The sequence below is a fragment of the Centropristis striata genome, chromosome 21 (assembly GCF_030273125.1).
Source record: "Centropristis striata isolate RG_2023a ecotype Rhode Island chromosome 21, C.striata_1.0, whole genome shotgun sequence".
NCBI lineage: Eukaryota > Metazoa > Chordata > Actinopteri > Perciformes > Serranidae > Centropristis > Centropristis striata.
This window is the reverse complement of record NC_081537.1, coordinates 16,458,214-16,472,458: the sequence shown is the minus strand read 5'-3', so window position 1 is coordinate 16,472,458 and position 14,245 is coordinate 16,458,214. Positions and strand designations below refer to the sequence as shown.

Here is a 14,245-nt window from a genome sequence, read left to right as displayed (position 1 = left end):
ACTGGCTCCCAATCCTTCAAAGCCATCACCCTTCCAATCTGGCCCTGCCGGCGACCTTTCCTCTGGCCTCCTGAGCTGTCTGTTAAACACCTGTAAGAAATATTACAGAGCTCGTCTCCCTTAGCACGGCACCTGACCTTTTCAGGTGTCAGAGCCACATCAAACAAGCCCACTAAGACCATTCAGCGGGGCTGGCTCCCGGGGCGGTCGAGGTCCAGCCGTTGACTGACTGACAACTCCAGTGGCAGCGGATGAAGGGCTGCTGAGGAGGGGAGTGTTTAGAGAAGGTTATTGATCCGCACCTGGTCTATCATGAACTGGAGCCCTCGCTGGTAGTGATATTTGTGTGCATGTGTGTGCGCGGAGGCTTTGACCTCTGCTGTCTCAGACGTGCTGATGATGATGCTAGCGTGAGAGTCGCCAGAGATGCTAAAGCCCCTTTTACAGCCGAGAAGGCTGACAGGTGAGAGCTGGGATAGCCCAGCCATCTCTAACACATTGCTACTGTCAGCCTATAGATGGATGACAACCCACTGGGGCGGCAGAGACTGAGAGGGGGCCTGGAAAAACACACTCAAGCTGTTCTTTTTCCTTTTGATGTGTGAGCTGAGCTATGATTCCCTGTTATGACTTCCAGCCCAGAGGAGTCAACTGCCTGCCTGAGGATGTAAAAATGAACCAGAATGACTATTTCGAATCCGAGCTACAGGGTCATTTTTTGGTCAAGGGTGACGGAAAGGTGGCTAACCTATTGTCCCCGGTGATGCAGGCTGCACAGGTACCGGTCGGCTCCTCATTTTGTTCATAATAATGCGCGTCAACGTGGCATTCTTCCGCCTTCTTCTTCAGGATCTCCCCGAAGTGGTCGGTCCCGATGCACCCGAAGAAAGTGGCCACCTTGTGGGGTTCCTGGATCATCCACTACGAAAGAGAAAATAAAAACAGCAGTTACAGTGAGCTCAGTTTACAAAATATAAGTCTGTTTGAAGGGTCAAGTTCAGCGAAGGCAGATGGCATACAAACTGTAGCTTCACAGCAAACATACTGCTTGTGATATATGAGGGCTGCGAGCTGTCGTAAACAACCCAAGACCAATTCCACTCCACATAGAGGCACTATTCTCATCCAAGCACTCCCTCTTCCATGTGTGCTAAAAACAGTCTCATCTCCTTATTTACACAAACCCCATAATTCAAGGCTCCATCCTACTTATGCAAACACAGACTGTGTGTACGTGTGTGTGAGAGAGACTGTGTACCTGCTACCACAGGACACTCCCTGAACTGCTCGTCGGCCATTTTTTGGTCTCGACAGTCCTGATGTACTCAGTGACTTTTACCTGATGAGGAGGGGGTGGGGGCTGCTCAAATTCTACAGCGCTCAGGTTTAACCTCCAAAGATTTATTGACGTACAGTACGTGCTGCTGTTTGCTCATTTTATTGCAGCCTCCTGTTTTGTTGCTGACGGGGGCCCCTTGTGAATGAGATGTTGCCGCTTTTGGGGATGACCTGTATATGTGTGAAATTAATCATTTCACACGACCAAATAGCATCTCGGTGGGGGAAGAAAAATGCATTTTCATCACCCATCCAGAGATTCTCTCCCCTGTTATTTTGTGCTCCCCCCTCTGGTCTCTAGGTAACTAGTTCAGATCTAAAAATAAATAAATAAATAAAAAATTGCCCAGGAGAAAATTCATTACATTAAGAACGGGTCAGGTCTGTTTTCAGAACAAGGCTGCCAATTTAGAAACATAGCTAACCTTGTGGCTCTGCAGTGGTAACACAATCGCGCCACAAATAATTATTATTTTCATTATCCATTAATGCTTTTGTTATTTTTTGATATCTTCAAATTGCATGTTTTTGTATCACCAAAATTCAAAAGTATTACGTTTAGAGAGATATCAAACAGAGAAGGGTGACGTTTAATTTAGTGTTAAAGAAGTTATAACCAGCAAATGTTTGGCAGCCTAAAAATGTGTAATTTTCTGCCACCAGGTGTCTCTCAACTGAAAAACATCCATGAAATTTCAGTTCAGTTGCGGCCTGTAGCACCTGTGGTCAGCGTCTCCTGCTTAGGATTTCTTCAGTTTTCAAACTGAAACTTGTTAAAAGAAGTTTCATGTTAAAAAAAAAAATCAGTGTTTCTCCGACACTGTTTGCCAGACAATGGACGTCCCAGAGAGGCTGTAAACAAAGCTGCCTCTGACGTTAGCTCAGCTCGTTTCTCTGATAACTTAAGATCCAGACAATCAGGAGGTTTTCACCAGTAGCCGAATCATCCACAGAGGTTTGCTATTCTCTAAAACAATGGACCCGTTTTTTAAAACCAGTAAAAATACTATAAAAGAGCAGTTGCACATTAAAAATTAATGTTTTTCCATTGCTGCTTGGCAGACAGCTGCCGCTAATGTTTGTTCAGCTTGTTTCTGTTATGACTTAAGATCCAGACGTCCGATTACTAAAATCCTTCATCCAGTTGAGATATAGGCTAAAATAAAAATCAACAACCACAATCTAAAAAGTATGCAGGTGGCCAAATGAACAGCAATAGACCGTTACCTTGATTAAACTTACAGATTTCACTGGGTTTAAAAATTGTTGTAAACAAGTGCGCAGCTGAACAAAAAATATTAAAAAAAAAGGTCTGAATGTTTTATAGGCAGAAAAGTTACTTATTATACCTTTAAGTCATAAAAGTGATTTTCTGTCACTAGGCGAATCAATTACTCGACTAATCTTTTCAGCACTCGTGCCAACAAAATGAACAGTAATGATGGCACATATGCCTGCTGTATCTTGGCCCCTGAGCGGGCCAACCATGTGTCATCTCCAGTCACGGCTCAGACATTCAGCCTCACCCCCCTTCCTCCCCACCTGGCTGAAATAAACAAACACGCACGCACAAATCCACAGCAAAAGCAGACAGAAGCGAGCTCTTCTTCCCTAACCTCTTGCTGCAGGCACCTCACACTTATCAAGGTCACTGGCTCGGGTACACGTCAAGTCCTATCTGATTTTCTCTTCGCCTTGATGAGCTCCGAATCCAAGGTTAGGAGCTGCGGGCTGTAAATAATGACAGCGCGGCCCCTCCATTTGCAGGCCTCTCAGGTGGGAATAGAGAGGGCCACTCCGGGGCCCCCGTCCCTCTGATGACAGCATGGTGAATCACAGTGGAACCACCGACCTCTCAACCAAACCCCCCCTCCTCTACACCTCCATCTGAACCCTCCTGCCTCCTCCACCTCCTCTCTCTCTCTCACTGACCGTCGGCTGTACTCACTGCCAGCTCAGCTTGTCATTTTACAGGGTCATTAACAGACACACATACACACTAACATGTGCATGAGTACACAGTGCACCCACGCAGGGAAAAGGCTGACATACACATACACACACACACACACACATACATACAGAGAAATCCTCTAGTGCCACAGCATCAAAACTCCCTCCCTTCTTGCTTTTGCCAGAAGCTGCTCTCCTACTCCAATAAACACAAAGCAGCAATAGATAAGAAGAAAATGTCTTCATTATGAGCATGTAAAAAAATGTATCTTGCAGGTTTTTTTCCTCCTCTGTGGTGCACAGGAGTGGGGAGTTATATCAATTCATTTCCATCCCTGGCACCCTGCAGACAATCCCTCTCCATTCCCAGATTACGTGAGATAATACCTCCATTATGACAAAAGCGTTATTCGCAGGGTCGCCGAGAGGTCAACCAACCCTGCGCTGGGTATTCATGCTTAGTCACATCCCAATTATACCGCAATGGCAGAGGCAGAAATTGGCAAATGTACATCAAGGCGCTTCATTACTGAGGGCCGCTCCAGTGAAATTAAGCAGCAGATGAGACAGAGTGAGATTTGCCCCCAGGCGGCATGTTAGAGAGAGAAAGAGGAGGAGGATGGGAAGAAAGAGGGAAGCTGAAGTAACAGATTTTTTCTGAAGGTGCTGGGAGCTTGTATCTTGCACAGCAGCTCATGTATATTTACTTAACTAGGGAGAACGCCAGTCCCAGAAGATTAATAAGTTCCCCTGATACACCACAGCGACATATCTCTAGGTACGTTTAGATACGGAAGGGAAAGCTAATACAAACAAGCGAGAAAAATATCCCTGAAAAGCAGGGGGTAAGATGCTGCAAAGGCGTACTCGCTAAAGGCAAAGTGATAAGTATACATTATGTTAAGTGGAGAATAAGTCTGGCGTCTCTTTCTGTTTGGCTTCCATTTACCCAAATAATCTCACCCACCCGCCAGCCTGCCCAATGCTGGCCCCGGGGCCCCCAGATAGCTATTAATTATGACATCTCACGGTTGCAAGGAGCCCCACTTGGGGAGTTGACCTAGGCCTGCTCCTCAACATCCAGCAGCTGCCACTCTTCACTACGGAGGCAGCCGCCTCGCGTGGCAGCTTCCAGGAGGGCAATTACACAGCCCAGATGAGATGAGGCGGCTGAATGTTTGGGACTTGAGCGCTCAGACCGCCATTAGCACTATAAGCTATTACATTCCCTCTTCTTCTTCTGTTTTTTTTTATCCCACTCCCCTCCCCTCCCGTCTCCCCGCTCACTTGCTGCTGTATATTGATGAAGTGGTAATGGGACCTCTAGTTAGATATTCCTCCTGTAAAAACATTGTCTTGTTTCTAGTCTCCCTCAGGGGTCAATGTATTCTCCCGGAGTTGCTGGGAATAATTTCTGCTCTATTAATGATGCAATTCCAATGCAATTCAGATCTACTGAAGACGCTGCACTGTGGGCTTTTGTGGAGAGTTGATAGATGACACTGTGTGTTATCCTGCAGTTCGACAACAAAGTGCCTTCTGCACATCACCAGGAAGCCGGTTGGCCGTCACTCCAGCTTCCAGCCTCTCACACGGCTCAGCTCATCCTTAAAACAAGGACAGAAGAGAAGTCTCCATTCTCCTCGCTTCACCTCACCAGCGGGGTCCTCTTGAGAAGAACATGTCCATGCCTAATGATGGTCACATTAATTATAGGCTTATCAACCCGGCAAAAATTCAATAGGGCTATTTATAGAGGCCTAAAATAGCTGAGGGCGAGGGTGCTGCACGCCAGGGTGGCCTGTAACAGGCTCCTCTCACTGCGCAGCCTGTCTTTTAGAGCCAGAGGTGGAGGCTGATATCCGTGTTTCTTTTTACTGTGCAGTTAAAACAACTAGCAAACATCTGTCCATCAGGACCTGTCATGGCGAGCGCTTTTATATAAAGCACGGCGGAGCAGAGGGCCCTCACCACAAGCGCTGACGTTGATGAGGTCTGGCAGCTTCCATTAAATCACTCTTTCCTGTAAAGTGCAGGGCATCAAAGCAACCGGCCGAGGATTTTTCACTCAATCAGGTAACACACAGGCCACCCCCCCTCCTCCACCACCGTACTCTCTGTCCTCTCAGGGGCTGGAGCCTTCTGGTCAATAACTCCAATCAGTTCAATTTCATGCACAGTTAGGCATGTTGGGGTGCTAGGGCACTGCTCGCGTCAGGGTTGCATATGTTGTTGTCGCTGTTGTTGTTTTTCTTTAATTTTTTCTCTTCCCTGGGAGGGTTGATAAGTGGGGTGGGGACCTGTACTGTGTAAAAGTGGAGACTAGCCAGGGCTAGCATGCTTGTTTTAACCCTGCCTCGCCACAGTGGGCTCCCTGCCAAGCCATTAAAAGTCTCTGTGCTCTGCTTCAGTGACACAGCTAAAAGAATAGAGAGCAGGCGAGAGGGAGAGCTGTAAATGATCAACACGATAATGAGCTGATTATCAGTCAAAGGCATGGATAAGCTCTCTCTCCAGTAATTTCCTTTCAGATCAGTCAACCACATTCTCCTCTCTGCAATCAACACTCAAAGGGGAGGCATAGCATGTAGCCCGATGGGAAACTGGCCCAATATCAGCTTCAAATATCCAGATCCTCGTTGTCTTCTGATCAGTGCCTGGCGCGTCCCTTGCTGACACACCAGCATGGTGGGGAGGCTTGTGTATCACTACTCAAGTCTCCGTTTGTAATGGTTGTTTCACAGTTGTCCTGCTGCTTTAGGCTCTGGCTGCAGGACAATGTAAAGCTGACTGATGCTCTAATGATGTTCAAATGTACTGTGCAGTCTTCAAATACTTGGAAAGTGACTCATTTCCTATTGTTTTGGCTGTACTTCCCTTTTAAAATTTAATAACTACATATAAAAGATGGACTCCCAGCTTTAAAGATCACATTAAACAGGGACTTTAACTTCTTGGAAAACTGTTTCTTTCTAGATATCCACCCTGCATCAAATGGCATATGAATAACACAAATTTGTTTTGCTTTTAGCGTGTCATTTCATTTTGTCTCAAATTACTTTGACAGTGCAGTGAAGTGCTCTGGAGGTCAGGTGATGTCATATAAAGAGCAAGAAAGTCCGCAAAGGAAGGAGGAAAGGACTGATCGGCTGTCATTGTTCCGTTTGAAACCAAAAGTCAGTGTTAACTTATTCATACTGCTACACATGTAACTTAATTCAAGAAATAAACATACATATTTGAAACTAATCCATACATAAGCAAGAAGTTTAGTTAAGGAGCTACTCAAAAAGTTTGTGAAAAGCTTCTAATGTGTTCATGACACCTTAAATTACCTTAATAGTGTTGTTCTGGGGGTCACACTGGTGGGGAAGTAGATATGGGGAAGGATATGATATAAATTTGCACATTATGTTGTATACTGATTGCAGAGCATACAGAAATTAAGAATTTATGTCAGATAAAAGTTGTTTGAGGAATCTGTTATGTAATTTTCAATGATGACCTTGTGTTGCTGCATAGAATCAAACTGATCCTGATATCCTACTGTGACTCACCCACCACAGCAACCTGTTTCTAAGGATATTCAATCTTAATAAGGAAGTAATAATACAATTTCATGGAACCTTTAGAAAGGTGTTCACGCTTTACATTCATACTGGGTGAACAAAAGGGATTTGTGCCAGTGAAACCAGATGAAGATGGGGATATATTCCCTCATTAGTTAGTTATTTTGCATTAAAATATTGTGCAAATGCAAATCAATTTGGGTTCCATCAACTACTGTTATGCAAATAGACTTGAGACCACAACACGATTACATAATTAATCAAGGACAAGTAACTTTGATGATGGCTTTTCATTGCTGATTCCCACTTAAGATGGCATTTGTGTTACAAATGTGATGTATGCATGTGATCCTGTTGCATTTTTAATCAGCCACTCGGGATAGAGGGGAGGGATGGCATGTAATGTGTAAGATTCATGTTCTGTAAGAGGAAGTGACAATGAGATGCATGGGGTTTTATCTACAAAAAATGAAGCAGAGGCAGGCACCACGTCATGTGTTAAAAATATTATCGAGCTCAGTTCATTGCATACCCCTTTTGGGTCTAATTATTTTTTGAGGCATTTTCATGCCTTTATTAGATACCTGACAGTAGATAGAAGACAGGAAATGAGGAGAGAGAAGAAGTGAAATGGAAGGTCTCCAGCAAGGCACACAACGGGGACACTGCAGTTCAGGGTCAGGACCCTGCACCTCGTGGACACCCTCAAGCTTTTTTTATTTTATTTTTTTAATATCTACAATCAGCGAAAAACAACCATAAAAACTCTGGCATTTCTTTTGATGGTAGTGTGATTCTGAATGTATTTTTATCCTCAATTTGCATGAAACCAGGTGCATGGGAATATACAGATTGTTTTAGTTAAGAACCAGTGTGAACACGACAACAGCCAGCACAAAAACAAAAACATTATGGTCTAGTGGTCGACCAATATGGGTTTTTCAATAACTGATATTTAGAGAGCAGGGCGGCTGAGGGGAGATATATATGTATAATGCATAAATCATTTATTTATTTGCATCTGATAAAAACAAGAATTAAATATGAACTGAAATAAACATTTATTTAACACTGTTATTGTCTACATTGTTTATATTTACTTAAGTTGAGCTGCTCTTATTTTAAATACGAAAAATCTATCACCTTAATGAATTATGTTAATTAAAAAACTAAACTTTGTAAAAGGGAAAAAATTATGAATGGAAAAATGTAGTTTTTGTGCACTTAACAACAGCCTTATCAACAGATAAGAAAATGTACCTATTTATGTGAACAAAAAAACAAACTGTCAGTGTAGTGGCCTTCCCTGGTGTTGGCTCAGTGAAATATTATAATAAATAGACAATCATCCCTGGCATCCTTATCCAATGCCATTAATATGCCTGAATAACAGTATGATATATAACATTTCTGCATTGAAATGTTTAAAAACATTGAGTTAAGTTGTTCTGTGTACCTACATACCAATGTTTCCAATAATTTACAAATCCAGGAAAATCACTAACCTTAATTAAAAACTTAAAAAAAAATTCTTTCAGGGTTGTGGTTTTGTGCCAGAAGCTGTCATGAATTGACTTTTTGTCCCAGTTTCAAACCCCATTTGTAAGATATACTTTATAGATCTTGGTCGTTTTTATCTATATAATTAAATAGATGAAGGATTTCAGTAATCGGAAGTATGAATTGGATAAAAAAAATGAACAAATTTTAACACCAGCAGCTTTATTCAGAGGAGGAGGTGTCTGCGAATAATTGGACTACTGGTTCAAACCTCCTGAACAATGAAGACTGAAGGAAGTCTAATTGGGAGACACTGACAGCAATCACGAGATTGCTCCAGCTTTCTTACCAATCCATAATAAACATAACCAAGTAGTTTAGTATGAATTCACAACATTAAACATGTGTTCACAACTGCAACTGTAGTGGAGTGTCTGATAGTTTGATGCAAAGTGCTACTCAATGCATCAAAAAGGACGGCAAGGAGTCCTAAAAAAATTGTAAAAAGCTTATAATGTGTTTCAGGGTTGCTCCATCTTTCTTACGGGAGACCCCTAGTGGCAGAAAATGACACGTTAAATCAGTCATCTGATTAATCTGTCTAGTACTAATATGTATTGTACTGTACAGGGTATCATCCTTTTTTTTTACACCTAACAAATAAAAATAAGAAGGATGCTACAAGTAAGAAGAAAATAAACAGTCTGTCTAGACTTGATACTGGTACACTACCCCAGGGGAGTGGTGTTAGACAACACAAAGCACCAAAACAGCTAGTCAGCTTGCGTGTCCGCGTACACACGTGTCACAGGCTGGGCGGCGGGCGGGGAGGTGACAGCTCCCAGGAACAGCCCCCGATGATAAGCATCAAGCTGGATGACGCGCTGACACACTCCATAGGTTCTGATGTTAAACACGACAAGAATGTCCCCGACAGTATCTCTGCACCCTCTTCAGAGAGCTATCAAAGGGCAAGTTCAGTGAGCACACAAAATAAACCTCCCCCACCACACACACACACACACACACACACACACACACCTCCTAACACATCTCACTGCAGCATCTTCGCACTGCATAGGAATCAGGGATGTGTCGCTGTCCCCAGGCGGCAAGTTTATCTAAAAAGGAAACACCTGATTTTTTTTTTTTTTTCTTTTTGGCTCCTCTTCATTCCCTGCCTCCCTTGTTAAACACACAACCTTGATTTTGTTTCTGTTGCCCGGGAGGGGTGAATTATTTACAGGATAAACAAGGTGATGTTGTTTCAGTCAGTCAGAGCCAAACTCCCCTATCGCAGCAGCAAAGAGGCAGACGGGTTTACCTGGCAGGCATGAGGGGCTGAGCTCAGATACAGGAGCCGGGGAGCAGCTTCACAATGGCGGCCCGTGCGGCGATACCTTTCTGAGAGGGAGGCTGAGGAGGGAAAATGCCTCCACACCAGATTCATGGGCTGGGAGTCCCAGACTGCCGGGTTGTCCTATTTATCTGAGACAATGGCGGCTATAAAAGCACATGAGCTGATTTACCGAGCAAGTGAGGATGGGGGTGTTATTAAGTGATCATAAAGTGGCATTTGTGTTTGTGGGGGTTGTTGCCATACAAGGTTCAGGCAGGGGGATGATGAGGGACCTTTGGAGCTAAAGCCTCTAATCCTGTCTGTGGTCTGTGGGCTCCAGCTGGTGGGAGTGCAGCTGTGCTCGGCCCCTGCACAGGTGAATCAGTTCTGGCCCCCCTCCTTTTCTCCAGCAACTCCCCTGTATGCAGTATGGTGGATTTGCACGGTGCTTTGATCTCAGGTAAGGTGGCAGTGCCCCCCTCCCTGGTTGGGTGACAGCACGGGTGATCCGTGTTACCGAAGAGATTTTTTTTTTTTTTTTTAAACATACGCCAAATGACAGCCCCGGTTGAGGGCTTAGCACAGGTCAAGCCCGGCTAAATTCAATGTGGCGGTGCGGAAAATTCACTTCAAAACATTAGCTGCTGGGAGGAAGTGGGCTCTAATGAGTGTTATGACTGCATTTTGTGACATAATTTACCATCAGCGAAATGATGATCGAGATCATTCAACAAAAAACTACCCATCCCAAACATTATTAACCCTAATCTCCCAGTTCATCCATTGTTGGATCACTGACACACTTCTATATTGTTTCGCAGTATATATAAAGTAGGTCCCTGAACATAAGCAGCTTAAAACACGACTGTCTCAGATTCTGGTAATGGTGATCATGTTACATTATTTCAGCTAGAAGCTTGTGTTTTTGAGGAAACCAGGCTAGCAACAGCATGCACTTCGCATTCATCAGAAGCAAGCAGACAAAACAGCTGTGCTCCCAGTTTGACCTCTGACCCTGTCTGCACGTTCGCGGCAAACTGATTCACATTTAACACACCGGTTAACTCTGACAGGGACACAATGGGAGGATATGATTCGGCCCTTGGCGCAGATCGAAAAACAACATTCCTAATGTCTTTACGCACTGTAGCAAGATCCCACTTATCATATTACTCATGCCTTTGTGTCCTTTTCTGCAGGCAAAGAGGTTTCTCTTCATGTTACCAGCTGGAAATATCAGTGATGAGCTTCTCCGCTTACTAAGCTCGCTGGTGTAAAGGCGGTTTGTGTGCAGATTCTGTGGCCGGCTGGCTGCACAGGTAAGCAGAAAATAGCTCTTAGCTCTGGCCTGACCTTGGGAAGGATGCCATTCAATCAGTGAGCTCGCCGCAGTAAAGGCCCTATCATTGCACTAATAGACTGAATCTTCCTCTCTGCCCGGATCATGGACAATGCATGGATGGCTTCCTCCTGCTTGGCAAGTTAAAGGGGCAATTTACTCAATAAATTAAACAGGCAAAATAAGCCATGATGAAAGAAATACTGCTGCTGGGCGGTTATAGATTGAACTTGTGTAACAGTCTGCACACCTAATTTAATTTTCAGTTTATAGACATAACAGAATTGGATGATGGCAATTGACAAAACAGTTAAAATGCAAGACTGAACAGACTGTGCTCGTGTTCTCGTTGCCAAGAACGAACATCAGAGGTGGAGAGAGTGTGCAGCGCGCTCCTTATCTACACCCCATCATCCAGCTGGAAGCAGACACAGTCAACGTAATAAGGAGGAGATTTAAGAACAGTTGCCCGCTTTGAACTTTGAGGTTGTGCGATCAAATTCCACCTTATCAACTGGCAGCTTAAACAAGTTGTGTTATTTTTCTGACGGCTTACAGAGAGAGGAAGAGAGGGGGGGGCGCGGGGGGGGGGGGCAAGCTGGAACCGTCATAACTACTGGCTGCTGCAGTGCATCGTGACAAACAACGGCGAAAAACTTGGGATTTATTGCTCTGATAACCTTCCAGATTCCTTCGGCTGGTGCTGTATGCCAGACAACTCTGACAGAGTTATGCATCATTAATCCCCATGAACACTGCCAGTGATAAATAATGCTCTGCGTCCCTATGAAAAATAAGGCAGTTATTACCAAACCATAAAGAATGGTATTTGTATCATCACTTCAAGCAGATAATAATGTGAAGATACGATGTTTCAAGGATTCAAAAGCACACTCATAGTGACAGTGAGCTGTATATTTCTCCTCTCCACTTGGAGCTGTTGGAAAAAGAACTCCCAATAAATAACAGCACTTGAGCCGAGTAAATCAAAGATCTTTATATCAGTGCCATACTGCTTGCAATGCTGAGCAGACACTCAAGCTATCAAACAGCATTTAGTACATAATAAAGCAAGGTAAATAATGACTTGGCTCCGTCTTTGCGCTCATGACTAGAGTAGAAGCAAATAGTCGGTAATCAGTTAGAACACAACAAAAATAAAGTGCGTCTCTAACCTGTTGCTCAACGTTTCCCACAAAGAGCAGCTTATTTCACTCATCTGATAATTTCTCAAGGCTCAGACTTGAATCCGGTCCAATAAACATAGTAATACTATATCCCCTACAGGTGTAAATTCTTGGTGGTTAAGCAGCGCAAAAAGAAACTAGAAGGAACTCCGTTTGATACAGAGATGTTTCCAGCACCAGATGCTGTGGGGCCCTCTCCTGTGAGAAGCCAGGCGAAGATCACTTACTTTCCTATTGAGAGTTGGAACATAAATTCAAACCCTGCTATAAATCAAATATAAATTTTCAGCTCCCCTTGCTTTCCCGGGAACGGCTGCAATAACAATGTCATTCGACTCTGCCTGGTTACCATTAATGCTCTGGATTCCTTCCATGCTAATGATTTGGTCCTGTATCCTGTGCGTTTTTTTTTTTTTTTTTTTTACAAACCCCACAGAAAAAAAAGGGAAATATTACTGACCTATTTAACGCTTTGCAGGTTAAGAGAAGAAACTAAGGTCTGTGGCAGATGCTCTTTACATATACTCTGTTTCCAAAATGGATTCTCCTTGCCAGATATAACACCCCACGTGCCAATAATGTTAATATACCGAAACTCTGCGGCTGCAACTTTCACATTTCTAGACAGCGACGTTTCTGAGCCAGAAAGGAGGACAATGCACTCCAGTTAAATCTAACTTGAGTGAAAAATGTGATTTCTATTTAGATATTGTTCTGTGTGCCAACAAGCCTCTCCTTCTGCCAAAAAAACGAATTCGATCTCATTCAGTCTATTTTCTCCTTGGAATCACAGTCTCATAATAATCTTTTAAAACTGAGCGTGGGCCAACACTGATTCACCTAACTGCCATCCCACAGTTAATATTTACTGGAATGGCCACATATCACCATCTGAGCAGTCTTCATAACCCAAATATATATACAGTCTAGCATCAGGATCCGACTCGTACTGTATATTTGTTTCGCACAGTGTAAACAGACTTTTTAATTCCAGTGAAACCATAACCCCAAAGTGGAGCAGAGGGAGCTGATCCTGGTTACAGAGACTGTTTAGAGAGAGCCGTTCTGAGTGAAGCACACTTTACTTTTTAAGCAAAAAGCAAACCAATTTCAGTGCAGCACCTGCACCCTTCTGCCCCTGTTGGCTTTGGCGAAGCCGATTCAATGAGTTTGCAGCCAACACTACAAGGCTGCGTGCCTGTAAGAATCTGCACTGACAGAAGGCTTTTAGAGAAGAACCAAGGTCACTACTACAATAACACTGCACAGAGGATCCGCTCAGAGCCAGGGGGAAGTGCTGTGTCTCTCTCACACCCTTGAAATGAAAACCAATGAGTGCAAAAGGATACTAAGTTCAATAAACTTAACTTCACTTTGTAACCTCTGCAGAAAGCCTAAATAAGCAGGAGGCTAACAAGCTGCACTCGTTCTTATTGTATTATGCACTTAAGTATAAACCAACTGTGTGTATAAAAAAATCTCCAACTCTGCAACATCAATTATACCTCCAGACTAATGGTTGTGGCTTCCAATCCAAACAGCATGAATACAGTGTTAGTTTAATAATGACACAAGCTCATGCCGGCCACTTTCAGGGGAAATATATCGTCACACAGCTGCCTTCAAAGAGTAGGAGAACATGTTTGAAGGACAGAAGTTGACCTTAAGTTTAATGCTTTATACTCACATATAATAAAAAGTGATGTACTGTATGCTATAATTCAATCCAGTACACTTATACACCACCGCATCAGATGTGAAATAAATACATGCTACTTTCCTTCAACTTGTTTTTTTTTTTTTGGTGCAAAATGTTTTTTGTATTAGAGCAAAATCCTGTTTACAGATTTCTGTGAAATTTTGTGAAAGTTGGACGCTGAACCAGGGAACAAGTAATCAGTGTTTGGTGCATCTCCAGGAACTTATTAATAGACTTCTTAAGGCATAAGGCTGATGTTATTCCATGTTTTTTTTGTATTATCAAAAAAGTCCATGAAAAGACCAAAACCAACAATGTATT

The 14,245-nt window shown here is 43.3% G+C and overlaps 1 protein-coding gene across 3 annotated transcripts in view; it reads right to left on the bottom strand.

Moving 5' to 3' along the window:
- adkb (adenosine kinase b) overlaps positions 1–14,245 on the bottom strand; it is a 124,053-nt gene that overhangs the window by 65,961 nt on the left and 43,847 nt on the right. For all 3 annotated transcript variants that reach the window (XM_059324804.1, XM_059324805.1, XM_059324806.1), the window contains one exon: positions 749–921. In XM_059324804.1, the coding sequence (XP_059180787.1) occupies positions 749–921 (173 nt within the window). The remainder of the gene's footprint in view (positions 1–748; positions 922–14,245) is intronic.